General features: G+C 38.9%; 2 protein-coding genes across 5 annotated transcripts; both read right to left on the reverse strand.

Moving 5' to 3' along the window:
• Window positions 1–54: 54 nt before the first annotated feature.
• On the reverse strand, window positions 55–11,922 carry LOC143450527 (collagen alpha-6(VI) chain-like). Of its 4 annotated transcripts, none has more exons than XM_076951107.1 (37): window positions 11,622–11,922; window positions 10,528–10,684; window positions 9,664–9,752; window positions 9,487–9,602; window positions 9,246–9,389; window positions 8,994–9,066; window positions 8,834–8,910; window positions 8,512–8,615; window positions 8,248–8,350; window positions 7,817–7,939; window positions 7,553–7,696; window positions 7,325–7,465; window positions 7,086–7,204; window positions 6,670–6,826; window positions 6,409–6,571; window positions 6,159–6,299; window positions 5,820–6,010; window positions 5,531–5,624; window positions 5,278–5,421; window positions 4,977–5,122; window positions 4,631–4,816; window positions 4,460–4,532; window positions 4,193–4,363; window positions 4,001–4,112; window positions 3,753–3,917; window positions 3,478–3,589; window positions 3,289–3,409; window positions 3,013–3,189; window positions 2,744–2,866; window positions 2,579–2,626; window positions 2,331–2,481; window positions 1,598–1,736; window positions 1,387–1,530; window positions 1,110–1,301; window positions 898–966; window positions 756–822; window positions 55–597 (listed from the first exon to the last, which is right to left on the reverse strand). In XM_076951107.1, exons 1-37 carry the CDS (start codon window positions 11,713–11,715, stop codon window positions 521–523), a joined length of 4,647 nt encoding a protein of 1,548 aa, XP_076807222.1. In that variant the 5' UTR covers window positions 11,716–11,922; the 3' UTR covers window positions 55–520. The 4 variants fall into 4 exon arrangements, with proteins under 4 accessions (XP_076807222.1, XP_076807220.1, XP_076807221.1 ...); XM_076951105.1 differs by having other exon boundaries at window positions 2,744–2,872; XM_076951106.1 differs by having other exon boundaries at window positions 3,007–3,189.
• Window positions 11,923–19,671: 7,749 nt separating this feature from the next.
• On the reverse strand, window positions 19,672–20,478 carry LOC143449837 (uncharacterized). Its single transcript, XM_076950165.1, has one exon. The coding sequence runs from the start codon at window positions 20,476–20,478 to the stop codon at window positions 19,672–19,674; it is 807 nt and encodes a 268-aa protein (XP_076806280.1).
• Window positions 20,479–21,674: the final 1,196 nt, after the last annotated feature.

Consider the following 21,674-nt stretch of genomic DNA (forward strand, 5'->3'; position numbering starts at 1 on the left):
ACTGCCGTTACCTGTAAAGTATATGATTCAGAATTAGTTAACATAAGCCATAAATACTTCTCCAACTGTTTTATTACAAAGTAGATGTCGTACGTGTATTGGATTATTGCAGACGAAGATAAAATCGCTCGAACAATTTAAAGTTGTAGGAAATCAGACGAGATTAATTGTCGCCTCTACACGTACGTTAGGCCTGGCGAATTAAGTAGGCTATCCATGAAAAACACTATTTTATAGGATATAAATGATAAGTAATGTCAATAAGCACATATAAGTTTCTTGTATATCGTAGTTTTCTGCGTCCACTTTTAATCAGAATGATTTTTCACCACAACGTCTATACAGCACCCAAGCACCAAAAAACGTAATAGAACACTTAAAACTTTTATTGCGTATATGGTGGATTACATAATGAACGTTATTACCCTATATAACTTATTATGTGGCAGTTTGAGCTATGACAGTCTATAATGACATTTTTTTGTTCATTCTAGTATGGAAATGCAAAACAGTTATGTTTTCATTGAATGGATTCGATTGATCTGGCAAAGGTTTCGGGATCCAGGTCTAACAGCTTCACCATCTTATTCAATTTCTCTGTGAATACCAACGATTGTTGTTAATAATCGTTTATAACAGTATTGTCGTTGTCATTGATCGTACTGATTGCAATTACCCTAATTTCATAGGTTGGGATTAAAATGTAATAAATTTTATTTTAATCAAAAATAATAAATGATTGCTAACTATTATACCTTTCACGATTTTGTTGGCAATACGCGTCGCTATCTCAGTTATCACCTCTTCTTCCGCTTCTCTAACCTTTATTAAACAGAATTTGGTTCAAAAATCGACCGCGTGCAGGAAAACAAATGCTAAACCAAAATTTTGACTGACCTCTATAGTTTTCAGTGCCGGTAAACATCCGCAGTTATCGTCGTCATTATTAGTAGGTGAAGTTGAACACTTTAAAGGTGACATTAATTATTTAGCCTACAGTATAACTTTCTTCAGAGAATACGAACAAACGATGTTTGAATAAGCTAATTACTTGCCATCAACAAAAACATTTTACAGCGATAAAATGAAAAATTCATGTTATAAAGTACCTTCTTTCCTGGCAATTCGCAACATTGTTCGGCATCATTCGAACCGCATACAATTGTCAGATCTTGAAGTTCTATTGTCGTTCCTAAACGTGTTGACTTGATAAAACTGATTTGCGAAGCTGTGTAGTCCGGCGGCAAAGTGTCAAACTTCATTTGAGATGGTACTTGCAGGCAGTCAATCATAATGGTAACCTGTAAATTACGCAGAAAAAGTGAAAAACATACAGGATTAAAACAGTGGCTGTCAAAAACGCTTGACGTTTTAGTTTTGACTTACGGTATCGCCTTCTACGATGGCCTCCATTTTGTGGAATTTCCTATCGAATAAAGTCGAAATTAGGCGACCTTTCAACGCGACTGTTTGAACTGGTGAGGATGACCTTGCTGAAGCGCGTGATATGTACAAAGACCGATCGCGTCCCTTTGGATTAGGAATAGATAGCTTGAAACTTGTTTTGTGTTATCTCGAAATGCAAAGTGCAGCTTACGTTAAAAGTTATGGAGAAGATTGTAAAATTTGAAGAAACTATCTTCAGCAAAGTCCAACGATCTTTAATGGCACGGCCGACCATGCGGAACACGGTGATGGTAGAAAAGTGTGAAGGCATCCCAGAATGAAAAACGGTTCTGAAAGAAACAACTCTAACATTGGCTCAGTACTGCTGCATGAGAAACGAAGTGCAATATTAAACCGCTTTCAAATCTCAAAGCTTTAAATTCGTTTTTCAAAGACTTGCTTTTTAAAGTTTAATAGTTTGAGAAATATTGTTTAGATAAATTTTTTTAAGTATGTTAAATGGATCAAACTAGTCTTGATATAGATATAACTGCATAGGCCTGGTGAATAAAATTCACCACGCATATACTTTAATAAGGTCCGTATTTGAATACGTATTATTAATCGTTTCACGAAAATATGTGAGATGGTTGAGTGGCTCAATTGCTCCGCAATATGAAATATGCATGTTTTTATTATAAACGCATCTTGCTCCAAAGTTTACAGTTGGTGTGGCGGTTAAGCCTAACCATAAATGTGACATCGAACTATGGGGTGAAATTGCGTAAAGGTTTACCGTTGCACGTATGATACTTTTTGAAAACATATGATAGCCAATCATTGCTAGTATGCTAGAAAAAGTTTTTATATGGGCCTATTACTGTAGTGATAAATCAAAATAGTAGGCTATGAAACAAACAATTAGAAGTTGTCAAATTTCTTACTCGAACGGAATTACAGGAAGGGAACCTTGTTGCAATCGATAAGCCTCCAATGTTTGCGTTGTTCCTCGCCTAGAAGTAACAGGCAGTGCTGAAGTCGCTTTGCTTGAAAAGCTAGAATCCTTCAAGCCCAAAGAAGCGAGAATATCGGCACCTTCAGTTACAGGCGATATGTTCATACATTTTCACACGTCAATTATGGTCTAGCATTTCGTGAAGTAAAATATTATCCGAAACATTGAAATTTATACCTGTTACTTTCTTTCCGTCCCGCCGGAAAACAGGACAACTTACATCAACTGGTAGAAAACATTAATATATACCAGGTAATAAAAATAACAAATAACTTTGTCTTTTGTCTAAAAGCTAAAGTGATAATGAACATAACAGCTTGAAAATATGATGGATATACATACCTGGTGCTGTTTTTGGGGCAGATGTTGAAGCGACTGAGTTAACTAGCGGTGCTGGTGAAGCGACCACTTTGGAGTTCGCATATCGCGATTTCGTGTTACTGGTTATATGACTTCTTAACGAGGCTGGAACTTGTAATGGTACTTGGGATCAATTATAATTTTAAATAGAAAATTATCAACCTTATGAATAAACGTTTTCATAAATAAAATGTAACTTATTCTCAAGGTTTTGCTCAATAAATAAACTTGAGGAAAAACTTTACCACTACCGCGGCTTTCTTGGTAATTGGTTCTTCTTTCCTGGCTGCTTTCCAGGAAAGCGTTTAGGGAATTTCGCACGTTCACAAACGGATTTTGGGTCGATCTTTCTAGATCTTCAACACTTGGATCGGAACATATCAGACGAGTAAGACGGCCTTGAAATTTCTTCGTTGAGTTGTAATTATCTGCAAAATTGTAATTCATTCATATTAGGATTTTTGTTTCATATCAAGCGCTTGTTGGATCAATCAACCTTAATAATTTCTCTTCTGAAAGCTACTTACTTGCATAAAAAACGTGGTCTGAGTCCGGATTCGAAGCTAAATCTCCAAGCTCCGAAAGCACAGCCTGACCAACACCAATTGCGAAAATGCGCCATCCGGACTCATGAAGATCCCTCACCGCCTAAAAGTGCGTAAGCATCTAACCAAGAGCAGGAAAAAGATAAGGGGTGTGAAATGATCAAAGCTTACCGAGACAACTTCAAGTCTGTCTTGGGGTTGACCATCGGTGATTACGATCAAAAGTTTCTTTGCTTTTCTATTGCTTCCAGCCGCAGCCCGGTTGTAGGTACTTTGTACGTATCTGTACATCAAACGCCTTAGTAACTTTTCGTTTTCAACAATGTCTTTCCTCACGCCAAACGATTAAAAAACTCTCAGACAGCTTCTTTGATGTTTGGTTGATCACACAAAAATTTTAAAAGTATTTTATGAACAGGATACTGCTAAGTTTATTGTTAGCTTACCTGAGAGCTCGAGCTGTGTAAGTGTCTCCAGTTTGCCAGTCCATTCCGGTAAGGGCGTCACGAAGGTCTTCTTTGTCGTTATAGTCACCCATGATAATGCTGGTCCTTGGGTAAGTTGAATATTGGACAACTCCAACATGAACCAGGTCGCTGCCGATTCTAAACCTATAATTTGGATAGGAATTTATGCTAATGCCGTTGCAAAGTTTGTCGGAAAAGGCAGAAGATGTTTAAACTTGTTAACTCACTTTTCTGTAATGTTCTGCATGAATGACTTGACAATGGTCCAATCAGCATGACCAACCGATGTCGAACCGTCGATTAAAAACATGATGTCCGTGCTGGTTGTGCTATCACAATCTATATAGAAATTTGTTAATTTAATTCATTACTTAAAATAAAGAAATTTCAAAAATGACAACAAGGCCCCAAACGCTCACCTGGTTCCACGTCTTCACATACACTGCGCAAAAGATGACTCTGGACTGTTTTAATCGAATCGAAGTTTTTCACATGAAGAACGTTAGACAAGCCGGGTTCGTTCAAAATCATTGACGACTTGAGTTGACCCATGTTTGCCCGTCCAACACCGATTGCGTAAACTCGGACACCTTGGTAACAAAGTACAGGTGTACGGTTTATTCCATCCATGTAATTATGTCAGAATAAGCAACTTGGCGAAGGTATAGGCTACTTAGGAAACCTACCAACTCTATGCAGTGATCTAGCTGCCTCAGTGACCTGATCTTGTGCGTTTCCATCAGTAAGAATGATAAGAACCTACAAGAAAGAATTTTTAAAGTGTTCGCTGTGGATTACTGACTCAATATCAAGCAAACGACTGAGATAAAAACTTCTACATGAAAATGGCAATTTACCTTTGGTACACCTTTCCTGGCTCCGTGACGAATCGAAAAAGCAACGCTTCTTACGTATTCCAGAGCAGAACCGGTGTTTGTACTTCCAGCTGCAAACTCGATTCGGGTTATTGCTCGAATAAGTTCCTCCTTGTTCTCGTAAGCACCAACTTCAATCTCCGGTCGTACTCCCGAAGAATATTGCACCTTCACGATGATGAATGATATGTTAATAATTAATTTTATGCATGCTATGCCCTAAGCACTGATTAAATTATAGTAAATTATGGATTACATCTGGTTTAAATGTTAGATAATTGTCTTTCTGCTAAGACATCGGTTCTAGGCAACTTAAAAGAATGAATACCACGCCAATTTTGCTGTTATATTCGCCGATTTCGAACTCGCGAACAAATGACACTATCCATTCCTTGGTGGTTTCGAAGTTTGATCTTCCGACTGAGTTGGATCCGTCGACCAAAAAAATGAGGTCCATCTCAGTGTTTGGACATTCTGAAACAATTGAGATGTCGCTTAACAATCGTCAACTTTGTGAAGTATATTGGCTAAATCACTAAAACAAACAATGCTGCGGGATGGGTATAAAAAGAATTTGGCATTCCAAAATGCAAGTTCCGATTGCAATTAGTTATCGGTTTACAGCTTACCGGGTTTGGTCTCCCTGCAGATTTCACCGACTAGATCCCGTCTGAAATTATTGATGACGTCATAACTGGAGATATCTTGGACGTGCGGCACAACAAATTCAGAACCAATCATCTGCAGCGCAGACCTTGACATGTAACCCGCTCCTAACATGCAACAAAACAAGTTGGCACCGTATAGGCTAGATACAATACACATGGAGCTAAGAAATGTAAGTATAATACTGCATGATTGACGTAAGCTTGGGGAACTTACCAACAGAAAAGACATGGATTCCTGATTTGCGAAGCTGCGCAACGGCGTTTTCAATTTCTTCACCAGATCGCCCATCTGTTATGACGATCAACACCTTGACAAAACAATAATCAGACAACGAAAATACAATAAACACCACGTCACGTTGATCCAAACGCGGTAAACTTTACAATCCTCTGTAATACATTTGGCGTCTCATCAAAATTCGTATATCAATCAAGAAAAGGTTTTAAGCTTGATGTTTATCGTTTGGAGTATAATGGAAAATTTGATCAACCAAGCAACAGACCTTCGGTGCTCCCCTTCTCCCTCCAGAATCTTCTGCAAATCCGCTCTGTCTGATGTAATTTAAAGCATGAGCAAACATGGTGGGGCCACCTCGAAGACTAACTTGGTCGATTGCGTGAGCCACTTCTCGCTCAGTGCCGTGGGCTTGTAAGTTAAACTCGGGATACACAGCCGCTGAGAACTGAGTTAGGGCTGAATGAAACGTCAAAAAACTGTTGAAAATGGCGCGAACAAATGTAGTAAAAGGTATATGTAGGTTATCGCATATAAAATGAAAGTTATATTTCTAATAGCCTATGGCTGAAAAAATTGCAAAATAAACTTAATCAGCTCTTTATACCGACTCTTGTTGTGTATCTTCCAACGTCAAAAGACCGAACCATTGTTTTAATCCAAGTCTTGATTTTATCGAAATTCTCCTCACCAATGCTGCTTGAACCATCGACAAGAAAATGCAAGTCTAAATCCTGCCTGGCACATTCTGCATATAACAAGATAAAGTCAAAACATAGCCAAGAATTCACGGTACAAGAGAGATTCAGCAAAGTATCCTGGAACGGGTTATTTGACTTCTGTTCTCCGCTACTCACCGGGTTCAGCCTCAACGCAAATTAGGGACACTAGTTTGCGTTGCACGCGTTGAATTTCATCAAATCCAGCAGCATGGAAAACGTTTTCCGATGCGGATACCATCTGACGTAATTGGCCCGCCTGGGCGCTAGCTACTCCGAACACAAGGGTGTGAACTCCGGCCTATGAAAAGTCAAAACAGGTTAAAACAAGGAAAAAGAAAGTACGTTTGTGAAATAATATACTGACATGTATTTATGTGCATATCTGATTATTTCTACCTCCCTTGCTCTGTCGGCAGCCACTCTTGCGTTGTCCCGAGATTGGCCATCAGTAAGCACAACCAATATTTTGGGCACATTGGGCCGGGATTCTGACAAAACCTGCTTCAAGGTAAAATCTATTGCACGGCCAATGTTAGTAGAGCCTCTTCGGTACCTATTCAGCAAAACGAAATCAAAAGCAATTATAAAAGCAAAAGTCATCATTTCCAACACAGAGAGAGTTTATATCAAAAGAGATGTTTGCTGGAACCTAGTCGGTTAATCTCAACTTGCAGGGTAAAACCATTAAATTTTTTTCTTTTGCACATATTTTTATTCGTGGAATTTAATCAATGCCATTCAAGCCAACGCCAAAGAATCTTTGTAATGCTAACAAGTAATTACAATGTAAAAGTAAAACAAATGAGAATGACCTAATATTTTGTATAGCTTGCAGGGCGCTTTGTGTGCTTCGATGTTCGTCCAGGCCGAACTCCAAATGTGGGTTTTCGGTGAACTGAACGACGCCAATGCGAGTGTAATATTGACCAACCTGAAAGGGAAGGAGTAAGCTGATAGTTTAAAAAATATAAAAAGCTTAGAGGACAAAGCATGGTCAAATATTGTGCAAAACTAGTTATATAGCTTCTGGAAAAACAAACTGACAGTTAACCTGAAACGCGTCCACAATAGTTTTTAACCAGGTCTTAGTTTTTTCGAAGTTATGAGATCCAATAGAGGTTGAACCGTCGACCAAAAACACTATTTCTGCGCTGGCAGTAGGACAAGTTGGCTCAAGTTCTTGGCATATACTCTGGGAGAAAATGTCAGGTAAGATCACTGATTCAAACAATTAGGGACTGTACAGGGAAACCTGCATATTAGGTCAACGAAGGTTTACCTTTATCAAACCAACGCGTTTTAGTTCAATAAGATCAAAGTTTAAAGCTTCCATGACATAGGTTTCATCTGGATCGGACGCAATGACCTTAACCTCATCAAGACTATAATCCGCAACCCCGACCGCGTAGACAGTGATTCCAGCCTATATAGCGATAACGCAATAGTCTCTGACAATTAATACAAACAATCAAAAATTGGAATTGAAATAAGTTGTTTGAAACTTTCTGAAGGAAAAAAGCTAATGAAGTCACCACAGACGTACCCGTTGTACCCGCTGTGACGCAGCTTTCACGTAATTTGAATCTTGTGCTTTACCGTCGGTCATTACGATGGCCATGTCTGGAACGTCAGGCCGGTCACCATTTTCTTCGTTATAAATGACGTTCTATATCAATAAAAGACAATTCCTTATAAGAAGCCATGAGAATTACAACTATCCAAGTCGAATAGAAAAGATTTTTTTAAAGCTTGGTGTATAAGTCCGTTGTTACTCACACTGGAAGTACTACTTGAACAAACAAAAACAAGCGCATATCCGCAAAACAAACACAAGTCGATTGACGAATGTCTCGACCAGGCCTGATGAGGGATATTTCCGAAGTCTTTGTTACATATACGCGTGAAATGAGCTATGTGCTAGGCTTATCTTCACGGCTTATGCATTTTTTCTTTATACTGTATATAGAAGCTCACCAGCATATGCATTAGAGCTTCACCAGTTCTAGTGTTGCCCATCCTGTATTCCATAAAGTCAATTGCATCAAGAACCTCTTGCTTTGTAAGCAGGTCGTTGAAACTGTCGAAAAACGCAAGTTGACTTTAATTAAAGCAACGCCGTTTAGTTTACAAAAAATTTGGATTTTTTGATTTGTGAATACTTAACTTTCACGCTTCGAACATTTTTTATAGTTTCATTTATTTTTTTAGATAGAAAATAGGCAATGCAGAAAATCTCACTTAAATTCTTCCTGAATAGTTGTGCTGTATTGTACCACAGCCACCCTCGTTTGGTCGGGACCGATGTCAAACGCATTAACTATTTTTTTCATCCAATTTTTAACCTGTTATGTGAGAAAAAACGTCAACAATTCATGATTTGTTTTACCAGCAAGAAAGCTTAACGTCCAAGACAATAATACGTTTATGAAACTGTATTCATTCATTCATAAGATGTCTACATCTTTAAGCTTTAGAAGGGTTATGTATAAAACTAAAACGATACTTCATTAAGACCATGAAGACAATTAAGATTAATTATCCTCTTTTACAACTCTTTTACCTTTACAAAATCGTCATAACCAATCGTAGACGAGCTATCTATGACAAAGGTCAAATCGTGTTTTGCTGTCGGGCATTCTATAGAAAAAAGAAAAGTCATAAGTCAGTTGTTGATCGTATGAGGCAGAAACACAAGAAATTTACAGTTCTTTCACATAAACCTTGCACGGTCTGTTCGCAAACTGCATCAATAAGTCGCCTTTGTATCCTGCCTATCGACAGGAAGTCTTTTACCTTGATACACACAGAAATATAGTGTTATTTTTGTAAACATTTTACAAATATCATTAAATTTTCTTGCTATTGCATCTTTTATATCAGCACAATAACTGCTTATACTACTTTAAAAATCTTAACATTAGATGTTTTCAATTGCGTCATGACAACATTATCCTTACATAGATGACACTTACCATAAAAACATTGTCGTTGCTTTGCGGGTGTGAGGAGGATATTGCGCGCAGTTGCTGAACGCGATCCGAGGAAGACATATCCCCAACTCCCACCGCAAAGATTGAGATACCTGAAGTTTTTAAAGCTTGTGCTGCTTCGTTAACCTAAAAACAAAAACAAATGCTATAAACGCAGCATTCAACAAACGTTTATACAGAATCCGTGTATTTGAGCTAAAGCCCCATGGGAAAACCACATTACTCTGTCTTGGCTTTCTCCATCACTTAGGACGATTGCCACTCTAGCTGATCCGTCCCTGGCTGCTATAAACACCCTTTCGATTGCGTAGCGTAACGCCATACCAGTCAATGTGCTACCTATATAAACACATTAAGGTTAATCAGAGCTTGTTGTAAGTTTTATACAACAGTGACGCACCTGACATGTATTCAATGCCGCTTACAGCACGTCGAACTGATTCGCCATTGTCATATGAAGTGAGACCAAATTCTGTTCGTGGGTAGGAACTAGAATAAAATTGTGAGTTCAATATTAACGCATTGCGAATTTAAAAAATATTTCTGGAAATATATTCTTTAATAATTTAATATTTTATTATTAATAATATGTTGTCCAATTTTTCTAAAAGGTTTTTCCCAAAAACGATTTTTTTCAATATCTCGCACTTTTAAATTTTTCGTAAAGAAAACAATTAAGAAGAATAGGAAAGAGAAGAAATTTAGCAAACCTTGCATAAGATATGCTCAGAAACAACTCATTCTGAAGCGACGAAATCATAGATTATATGAAAATATATAGGATATCTTTCAAAACGGCAACAAATTTTAGTCGCCATTTTGCTGGTATAGGTTATAGTTTGGTTCGGGGTCATGTTTTAAAAGTGAAACGATTCTTAATTTTGTTAGTCATACATCAGTGACCACTTGCAACAACCGAGTGAAGTAGAATAAGAACGAGCACGAATCCCTTTATTTCATCGGTTCGCTTCATGCCCGCCCCAAAGTCGTTCTCACGATCAAAATAACAACAGTTTGACGCACGTAAAATAACAATGAAAGTGGCTATAAAAGACCCAACGTGAACAATATGCCACCAAGGTGGACTGAAATACAAACTTTGTGTAAATTAAAAATGACTATCCATAAAATTGAATTTCAAAGGATTTCCGAAACAAACTTTTTTAAATATTTAAAACATTAATATTAACTTTTTTTTTCTAATTATCACTATAGCCTACTATATTTTTAAAAGTGGAAACGTATTAAACAATATCATACTTACCTATACTGAATAACAGCCACTCGCGTGGTATATCGGCTGATGTCGAAGTTGAAGGTCATGTTTCGAATCCATGATTTTGCTAAACTGAAGTCGTGGTGGGACACGCTGGTGGAACCGTCCACTAGAAAAACCAATTCTAGTTTCGTGGTTCGGCACCCTAAAACAGAAAGTATTTGTCATTGATATATAGGTTTTGAACCTATACCCAAGCGTTTTACTCGTTGACTTTTCGAACAGTATTATTTTTATGATGTTTTTTTTTTCAAATAAACAAAGGAGACCGGGGCATGACGAAAAAGTTTTTCAAAAACAAATCGTGTTTTGGAGTAAACTGTTAGGCCTTATTAGACAAAGTCGTTATTCACAGAGGATTTCAGTTCAACAGCTAGAACTACATTTGTGGCCTGTTTGTAATATTTAAATCAAAATGCACAACTCCAGCGCCGGTTTTAAGTAAAATTGCTTTCACTTGTTACAGCCTGCCTCGACCAGAGTGCTGCAACTTGCCTCAGTATGCATACTGTATGTTTTAATCTGGCGCTTTTTGAAATCTCTGGCTAATCATCTGAAGTCGGCACTAGCTTTCGCTATTACTTTAACAAGTAAACCATGGTCAACACAATAACCTCAGAGAGTTTTATTTTAGACAGACTTGTACTAACATTTAAAAAAGAAAATAGATGTTTTCGAGATTTATTTTTGTTTAAAGCAACAACAAAAAATGCTATTAAAATTTTACTATTTATGGAAAAATACTAAAACTAACCAGCATTTTGTAAGGCTAAGAAAACTAATATCGGCTAGTTTGTGTAAATGTTTGTTGATTAAAAGCTTTTTTTTATAAAAGTTAGTTAAAATGGAAAGTTACAATTTTAAAGCTGTTATACTTACAAAACAAGAATATATTTATTTGCATATAGGTTATTATACAACTTAATTGCTTGAGACCTCTTATAAATACTTCCAGCACTAAAACAAAATTTGCTTTTGTTTAAGCTTAACCACCATTTTATAAGCTATAATTTTTTGATTAATTTAACAATTTTCAATACCACTATGCAAACTTTGGATGCATATTTTTAGATATATATTACCTGGTATGCCATCAAACATTTGGCCATTCCCGAAATGAAAGGTAATAAACGCAGTGAGAATAAACAAAATTGCTGGTTTCAAGTGGAATGCCATTGTCGAATTCTCTGCAAAACCCACAGAGCCTATATGACACCTGTTCTGTTACGCTCTATTCAACAACGTGGGAACTTATTAACAACAATTTGAGTATTTATAAACTGCCTTCCAAGCAGTTTATTGAAGAAACAGAAAGTGAAAGATTCTCTGAAGAGCGAACTTTAAAATGGGCTGCTTAGATTCTAACCTTAGATTTACAAAAATAAAAGTTTTAACATGGCCAACTTCACTCTGTATTTTCTCAGGTTATGTCCTCTCTCTTATAACTTGACACTCAAACGAAAGTTGTCTGCTTATTTTTCGAAGGTTAAAAGCTCTTTTAAACCTTCACCAACCTTTTTTCACACACCTGCCGATTTCCGTGAAAAAGTGCTCTGTCTCCTTGAAGCTATCACAAACAGACATTTTGATACACGTGCGACAAGTTTTTCGAAGTCTGCCAACTTGAATACCTTCCTTTCTTGAATGTTTTAGCACATCAGCGCCACACAGGATTTCAGCTCCGGTTGTTCCGGCAAACCATGCAATCAACGGCCATCGGTAGCACAAAAGTTCGCTTGTCTCGACAATTTGTGACCTTGCGCTGTCACAATATATCCGCTTGTGAAGCCGTTAAGCCCTGCTATTATGACAGCACGCGAACAGCTTTTTAAACTGCTACTCTTTCAACTTAGAAAAGAAACGGAAACAACAGACAATAAGGTGTTATGCTATGTCGGTTTAGGTCTCGTAAATTTCAGTGATACGCTGTGCCACCAGGATGCGAACTTTTGTATGACTTAGTAAATAATGTTTTGGTCTATTATGATCCAGACAAGTTCTTTGGCATATTCTCTATAGTCACAAAGTAAGTATTTCATATGTCTTATTGGAAACTTTACTACCCAAGATTTATGAACTATACTTGTGCCTAAGAGTATTTTAAACCAGTTTACAAAAGCAAAAAATCCTTAAGCCAAATCACAGTGAAATCTTGCAGCTTAATGATGGTATGTAGAACTCAAATAACGATAGGTTTACTGCCAAATTGCCTCTTTAAATTACCGTTCCCTGCAAAGAATTTACAACGTCGTTTAGAGAACGATAGTTCTAAAAGTAGAGGATCAGAGTTTAAGTTTTAGATGCAATTATCCAAGGCTTAATTGAGTGACGTAAATTCCGACCAAGACGTAAATCACAACTGGTGCAAACATCGCCGCCAACACGGAATTTTGTACCTAAATGACCTCATTAAAAATTGCTGAACTGCTACATGGGGTATTTTAGAGCTTTAAAATTAACTGATGCGTCATTTAGCCGACGTCATTTTTGTTTGCAATTAACCAATAACGAAAAATAGGCCTTTACTTTCATTGTTCGGAAACGTTGATCCACTATTATAATTAACTTTGCAAACTAGGCTGTAAGATAATTTTTTTGCATGCAACAAAAGGCAAACCTATAACTTTTTTGCCACCTTTTTCACTTACAGTAGCTTATTTTATCCCATCCTGCTAACCAGAGAAAATAAATTCCCAACTACATTACTGTTTACTTCTGTGTTGTGTCGGTTTCCGAACTGCCATTCATTAATATTTAAGCCATATGCAGCTTTTATTCAGAAAACGCTTAGCCAACACACATAACGTTGCACCTCTAGAAGTAGAATATATATCAATGACAATGAGCATTATGCAATGTGGTAATATGTGTGCAAATATGTTATCAATCCTCAATTAAAGTGCTTAAAAATGATTCGAAAGAATAGATCAAAAGCAGACTTTAGTTGAAAGCGTTTTGAAGACAGGTTATCCTTAACGTTAATTAAAGGTAACCTGATTTAACGTGGACCACGACGTCGAACCCAAAGGCTTCGTATTGATTTCAAGCAATATACCTATAAATTGGGTTTGAGACATATCCTATGATCATGACTAAACTAGATTTTTAAGCGTGTTGGTTATAATGTCAAGTGTTTGTACTGCAATAGATTTTGAGAGTAGCTCTTTCATAGTCAGTATTTCAAGTAGGTCACGCAGCCTGTTGTTCCAGATAGGCATTTAGGTTAGGGGAAAAGCAATGCAAAAAATTGATTTTGGCTATTTAAGGTATTATTGGAGTTAGGTATAGATTAGAAGGTAGATTTAAATTAGGTTTATGTTACATGTGATCTTAGGCTATAATATTTACGTTAGGTTGAAAAGGAATTGTGAAAATGAGCTTTGAATGTACGATTTTGTTCCGGTGAAATAGTGGCAGCCAAAAGCGTTAGTACAACGAATAAGTGTTGTTGGAAAGCACCGTGTAGCACAGCGCCACAACACGGAAAACAGTGTAACGGAGCGGTACCATACACCCAAAGGCATACGAAATTGTGTATTGTCTTTTGGTCCGATAAATAAACTTCTGATCAAATTCATCCCCAGAATACTGGTAGCAGTCAAGGTTGTATTACTGTACATTGAAACCTATCAATTACTAAATCTTAAAAAATATTTCGAAAATAAACTTGGTGAAAGTTGGTGGTGAAAGTATAGAGTTGCGGATCAACGCTGTTTCAGATGCTGCATTGCTATTGGTTAAAATTAACAGCTAATCAACATAAGCTACGTTGCCATATTGTTCCTATACCCACAAATAAATGTCGTCAGAAGTGGGCATAGCCTATCTCAATCTCTTATATGTTTGTATTAAATTTTAAATATCTTTATGTACAGAGCAGACTTAATATAAGGCTGCGTTTACATTTCCACATTGGCTTATATCAAAAGTTCCTGAACTTTTTTACCACGTCGGGCTGTTGGACGAATATGTTGTGCCAACTGGTTCGGATTATCCGCCATCGGACTATTTTGTGTATTGTGCGAATAGGCCCTATGTATTTTTGGTATTATTTAAGAACAAAAAAAGCTTTCACTATCACAAGTGTTTTTTGTTCTTAAACGGACCTTTTCTTTTTTTAGAGGCAAGCAAAAATGGCTAAAAAGTTGTTGTTCGCCGGCCAAAAACGGTTTCAAAGTTTGTTTTTGTTGAGGAATTTTTGAACTTGGCGTCGATTAGACTTAAACACGGGAAATTTTCCTTTTGGGGAAATTACTTCAAAAACCCCTAAAACTTATGATTACCCAGTTAAAAAAACCTTGCCGAGAAACGGTAGCGTCACCGGGTGTTGAACACGACCTGTATTAATGCTAGCCTTTAACGACTCGTTAAAGGATGCCGGCTGCCGAGCAATAACTTAGACGCTTCTTTTAACTTCTTTATAGCCCTAAGCCTTTGAAGGATTCCGTAGTATACCTCACGATACAACATAAAATATAGGATTATATTAACATAGAAAATCATGCCTATTCCTTGCTGCAGATACTTCGCTATAAATCGCCTCAATTGTGTACCACAAGTTCCACAACGCCTCATCTCAAATGCTAAAAATAATTAATCACATTGTTTTTACTTTGTTTGCAGTTTTTTATGTTTTTCTTACTCCCCATATTATTAAATTTATTTCCAGTATTTTTCACATTGCGCTTTGGATACAACACACATATGTTTCATCGCATTTGGTTTAAGATCAACATGCCCAAAACAACAAAGCAGTTTGCCTTACGATGCGTGCAAATTGAACACGTGATTATATTAAGAGATGAATGTATCCGAGTCAAGCTTGCGAACAACGCATGGTAAACACTATTCGCTCGATGTACAAAAGTAAAGTTGCATTTTTTCGTATTTTCGCTTGGTCGCAGGTGGTCGTCCTTTAATTTGACCACCACCCCATCGAAATTGGTAGTGTTGTTTTTTGTAAAGTCATTTTATTGGTATTTTCGAGTAAACTGACAAGGTTTGGTGGAATACAAGTATATGAAAATGGTCAGTGAACATGAATATTAAAAGGTTCAAAAAAGGGCATTTTTGTATTTTTTCATGGTTATTGGTGTTTATTGGTTTTCGTGTAAGATTGAATAATTGTTTTACAATATTCTTGAATTTTGGATCCTTGTTTTTTGTGTTTTTTTTTAACTTTTTTGGTTTTTTAGAAAATAATTTTTGCATTTGCTAGCTTTTGTTTGCCCACTTTACTTGCTTGTGAGCAATGTTCGCCAGACACTGTTTGGTCGCTTGACTCAGGTGATGATTGCGCCTCCAGTGCAGTTTTGCATTGTTTACGTTACACTTGAAAACCGAAAAATTAGGCTAGAGACTTGAACGTGATTTTTTCGTTAGTTAATGCTCGTTGAATTGGCAAACTGTTTTATACACTTGTATACTAGACCCGACTATTACCCTGTATGATGGTTTTCAGTGGATGTCAGCACGCCTAGCTTATGCTATGCACACTAGCCTATCATGTCAGGCTTAACTTTGTCGCTGCATGCTGGATTGGAAAGTTTTCTGTTTTTGGGTGAGAATTCCCCAGCACAACAAGATGAAAAAATAGCCATTGTACTCGTGATTAATTTTAATCCCCCACTCACTTACGCTACTTTGCGCTTACTTTGCGATCTGGGCTGCAATAGCTACAGCCTGCATGCATGATTTTCAGATTGTATCCTGTTTTTGCCATTAACTTCTAATTTTGTTAACTTTCCAGTTTGCGCACTAGCCTATGCATACGGCCAAAAATTGAAATCCAGATAAGCATGCTGTGAAGTGCAATAGGCTACTTCTACTGTGCAGCTTGAACATTTTATTCACCAATACTCTAAATAATAGTGTCAGTCTGTCAATATTTAACTAGGCTACATGCCTTTTCAACGACAACTTTGAACGTGTGTGAATGGGTTGAAACTGTAAAATTTAATTGAAACTGTGCATTTATCTAGGGTGCTTCGAACTCTTTTCATAATACCTGTAAAAAAATGTGCCAATTACTAAATTAGGTATGATCAAAAAGTGCACATAACGCTGCAAAATCTGTTAACAGCCTATATAATAATCAAAATGAAAAGACATGTGCATATAATTACATGCAAAAAGTCCAACAATTAACATTAACAATACTTTAAAAAAACACCCATTCGATTTATTTTAAAAACTTAGCCCAAACAAAAATGAAGCCGATTTGAAGGCTATTGGCTTCACCCTACGTATCTATGCCACTGTCAAGCTACAACTAGTTTGGATTTGCTGGCTGTACTTACCTTTCACCATTGTAGCGCCACTGTAAGTTACACATTGCACGTTTTACGACCTCTGGGCTTTGCCTCTTTTCCCACTTTGATGATTGTTTTTGAGTAATTTCTTGTTTGACCATTCTACTTCAAGGTTAGTAGCATGGTTTTTGCTCCTCACAGTCAATGGCGAGAAATAAACAACACAATACAACTGTCTCGAGATAAAACTAAAGGGAATTTCACTGCTGTTGCAATCTTTATGCATGTTTCCAGTTGTTGGTATTTGCTCTTTCGCCATGCTGGAGGTCTTTGGTGTACACTGTACATGTTCGAAAGGCAGCGTAAAAAGTTTGTTTTTATGTCTCGGATCAGGGGTTCTTAAACTTTTTGAGACGCATTCCCCTTTGCCAAAAAAAATTTATTGCAAAATCAAAAAATGTTAAATCGAAAAACAATTTATTTGTATATAACTTTCAATGGGAAGGATGTAGCTGCTTTTTGGAAGCCAAATATTTGACTGTCCAGCTTGGTTGTGAAAGTATTTTTAGTCATAACTCATAGATAGTTTGTCATTTCTCCTCCCCCCATATGAACCTCATGTGCCCCCCAATCTAAAAACCACTGTCTTAGATATAGGATTTTAATGACTCGATTTTTTGTTAATCTGTTCAAATTTCTAAAAATATTGTCCCAGCTCAACCTGATAATTGAGAAAGTGCTGTGTCATAATATAAGATACACATTAATTCATTTGTACGAAGGTGACTTGTTTGATTGTTGGTTTAACCATTTGATTTCAAATATTGACTGTATATATATATTTAGCATTTGCATGTATATACAAAAGATAATTGGTTGTAAACAATTGTATTAATTTGTGCAAAATGAGAAATGCTTAGTGCAACAGAGTAGTAGGCCAACTGTACAAAGAATTATAATTCCTGAATGTGTGAAAAAGAAACACACATTTTTCACAAGAGCTGATCCAGCAATCTTCTTCGTCGTTTGAGCGTTTTTCTTTCCCCAACTAGATTTCTGGGCATGAGGTCATCAGCCATGTGATTGTGTCTTTGTCCAGTGTTTTCAGACCACGCACACCATGTGGGGGCCGATGGATTGGGCAGTCATTGATGACGTGGTCTGCTGTCTGCTCTGTGGCACCACACTCGCATCCTGATGACGGAGCCAGTCCCCATTTGTGCATATCTGAGCGAAAACGTTCTACGCCGGTGCGCAGGCGGTTGAGCCTGACCCAAGCAGGTCTTGCGAGAGACATTCCCGATGGGTTTGGGTCGGCGTCGGGATGTCTTGATTTCAGTCGCTGCTTTCCAGATGGTGGTCGCTGGAGTGGGGTATGGAGAAGGTGTTCGGGGTCCAAAGCGCGGCGAGCGAGAGAAATCATGGCTCCTTTGCGGCGTAGCTCAGCAGGTTGGATGCCTGCAAGGATTGGTAAGTAGTCCGTTGGAGTGGGACGCAGGCAACCAGTCACAATACGCAGCGGTGTTGATGTGGCGGGTGTGAGAGCTACGACACCACACTGGTGCGCAGTACTCGGCGGTGGAGTGGACGAGTGCCAGAGTGGCCGTGCGAAGGGTTTTTGCGCCGGCCCCCCAGCCTGAACCCGCCAGCCGCCTTAGGAGTGCGACGTGCGCAGATAGTTTATTGCGCAGTGACTCCAAGTGTCGACGATACGTGAGTGCCCTGTCCAAGGTCACGCCGAGGTAGGTAGGCTCGGCGCTGTAGGGCAGGTGTTCCCCGTCAATACTGATGCTTATCTCACGCTGTGCTTCCTTGTTGTTAAGGTGGAAAGCCGCCGACACTGTCTTTGCCTTGCTGAGCTGCAGCTTCCATTTCTGGAGATATGCAGTTAGTGTTTGCATGTCTTGGCTAAGATACCTCTCCATCGGCTGCCAGTCTCCGGCAGAATGCAGGAGTGCCAGGTCATCTGCATAGGCATACTTCCTGGAGGTGGTGGTGGGCAGGTCATAAGTGTATATGTTGAACAGGAGAGGAGCCAAGACGGAGCCCTGTGGGACGCCGTTTCTGAGTCGGCGTAGTTTACTTTGTGGGCCGCTGCCGGTGGTGAAGGTGAAACTACGGTTTTGTACGAGTTCCATGATCATGTGGACCATGTGCCTGTCAGGAAGTAGACGGAGTAGCTTGCAGGTAAGACCGTTGTGCCACACGGTGTCATAGGCAGCCAAGAGATCAACAAACACGGCGCCGGCCTTCTTCCTAGCTGAGAAGCTGTCCTCGATGTCTTGGGTCATAAGTGTGACCTGGTCTACGGTTGATCTTCCGTGTCGGAAGCCAGCTTGTTCCCGAGGGAGCTGTGGGTCTATTATCGGTTCGACACGGGCGAAGATGAGTCTTTCGAGGATCTTGAAGGGGATGCAGATGGCATTAGGCGAGACAGGGCATTGTTGACGGGATCCACGTGACCTGCCAGTGAGATTGTTCAATGTATACCATGCTGTGCGGCTAGAGTGTGTGAAGTCAATTGAGTTGACAGCCTCTGTCCAGCGGTGCTTCCTCTTTTGATCAAGCCTTTCCAGTAAAACTGTGGCTGATGTGTTGGTGTCGTCACCCTGAGGGGCACCAAGAAAGTCACAGTAGAGACTTTGGCACTCCTTATCCCAGTATGGCGAAGGTAGCGCTTGTACGTTGCCGTTGCGATGCTGCGTTGTTACGATGCTGACTCCTTTGCTCAGAAGGTTGCTACTCAGTTGTTTGTTACCTTCGCTCATATATTAAAGGAAAAACAAGTACGACCTTCTTACTTCAAGTCTTTAATCGAACTGATGTCCTGCGCGCAGGCAGTGCAAAACGAAAAAGAGAACGGTAAACGAACTAACAGTGCTTATAAACATGTGCTGGGAGCATCGTGAGAGCGCCATCCAGCGACAAACAAACAAAACACCCAACGGCTACACCAGCACGGTATGTAGATCTTCCGTCGGCCGCGGGGGATGGATTTTTTTGCCGCAGATGTTATTGCGTCGCAGAAATCCTGGTAGGCTTCGTCCACATGGATGGTGTGTGGGGGAGGTAGACGCTTAGTGGCTTTTTTTGTATGGAAGCCGTAGCGTTTCCAATTGGCCTTTCTGAAGTTCCAACGCTTAACCCGCTTGCTCGGGACAGGCAATGCGAGTTTGGGGGCGGTGACAAGCGAGGGTCGATGTTGGGACCTAGGGAACTTCTCTAGCACGCGTCTGTGCGGGTGTCGACTCTCGGAGCCCATACTTGCGAATGCCAGGTCTGGGTTTGTACCAGTGTTCCAACGCCCGGAGAAGAAGCTAGCAGCACCCTTAGGATCGTGGAGTAGGGTGAGGTTGTTATTGGCTGCCCAGGCAGCCAGGCTTTCTCCGTCGTTGTTGGTTGTGTTGTAACCCCAGTCCGTGTGGTGGCTATTGAAGTCGCTGACGTAGAGGCTGGGGTGGGGGAACACTGGTATGGCTGATGGTGTAAGTCGCAAGGGTGGGGGCTTGTAGATATTGATGATCTTGTAGCCTGTTATGTCTACACAGAGCCACTCGAGTTCCGATTGGGCTGGGGATTGTTCTTCTAGGGTCCAGCTCAGTTGATCATGGACAAACGTGGCGAGGCCGTGTTTCCTGCTGAGGATTGCGCCTGCGAGTTTGAAGTTGGTTATTACCAACTTATCCATAGATGTGCAGTGGGTCTCTTGGAGGACGATGATGAGGGCTTGATGTTTGTTGGCCAGGTGTTCTATGACACTGATTTTGCTGGCGGTGATGCCCTCGGTGTTCAGCTACAGGACGGTGGGTCTACGGTACTTTTCGACAGAAGAGCCCTCGCCACCCTGCAGTGAGCTCTGGTCTGGGTAATTGCTCGGTTTTGACAATCTTCGCTTCGCATATCTTCTTGTTAGATATGGTACTGACGGAGGGGACCACGTGAAGGTGCTTGTCTCCCCCCCCCCCCATCCAGCAATCAAATACATTACATGCGAAAATTAGGTCACACAACACGCGGTTAGTATAACGGAACCAAACAAAGCTTTTAAATTACTCATATTTTTAGTAAATGCATTATCAGTTATCACTAACGGTAATAATATTCTACCAAAATGAGATTCTGTCATTAGAATTCCATTAGGATTTGTTAAGTACTGATTGGTGACCTTCAGCACAGGACATAACACAGGTGTAGTGAAATAAAAAACCTCATATTATAGTATTTCACATTTGTTGTTCTTTAGGTATGTTCTAATTTGCCACTCTCCATTAAAACACATAGGGTTTTAGCAGCCTGATGAGATTATGTTGCATCACTTGCATGTGATTATGATGGAATTATTTGTTGTTGTGGTGGTGGTGTTTAAGTATATATATAAACTACTTAAGTCAGCGGTTCCTAAACAGTTTTACGCAATGGACCAGTTTTATGCAAAAGAATTGTTGTTCGGATCGGCAAAGATGGTTCGCACAAACAACAACAGCTGTGCGTTCAAAGCACTTTGTCATTCATTAAGAGTTTAAAAAGTTTTTATTTATACTAACTCAAGTTTAATGTTATATATATATATATATATATGTAATGGTGGTATTTTGAATTTACCTTATTGTTTTCATTTAGCATAATTGTCTACTTTTGACAATGCTGTAACAAACACTTAGCTTTGTCAAAAAAGCATCAAATAATGCAGAATTGCACTCATAGAAAGCAAAACTTTGCCAAAGTTGCATTAGTGCTAATATAGCATTGTTTTGCCACATTGCCTTTCTTACAAATATATATAATTGCCATTTCGTGTTTTAAGCGACAAGTAAGCTAATTCTGCTGCTATGCATCTGCACATGTTTCTTTCATTTTATCTCGGAGAAAAGTTGAACGAAAAAA

The sequence above is a fragment of the Clavelina lepadiformis genome, chromosome 3 (genome assembly GCF_947623445.1).
Source record: "Clavelina lepadiformis chromosome 3, kaClaLepa1.1, whole genome shotgun sequence".
Lineage (NCBI taxonomy): Eukaryota > Metazoa > Chordata > Ascidiacea > Aplousobranchia > Clavelinidae > Clavelina > Clavelina lepadiformis.

Bases quoted from the DNA above. Each gene is read 5' to 3' on its own strand.
- LOC143450527 (XM_076951104.1), bottom strand. From the start codon at position 11,715: ATGGCATTCCACTTGAAACCAGCAATTTTGTTTATTCTCACTGCGTTT. The intron at 7,205-7,324 runs GTTAACTGTCAG...CTTCCCTTTCAG, and splicing joins CTATTGTGGACGCGTTTCAG to GTTGGTCAATATTACACTCG. The intron at 6,011-6,158 runs GTATAAAGAGCT...CGTTTCATTCAG, and splicing joins AAGATACACAACAAGAGTCG to CCCTAACTCAGTTCTCAGCG.
- LOC143449837 (XM_076950165.1), bottom strand. From the start codon at position 20,478: ATGGATAAGTTGGTAATAACCAACTTCAAACTCGCAGGCGCAATCCTC.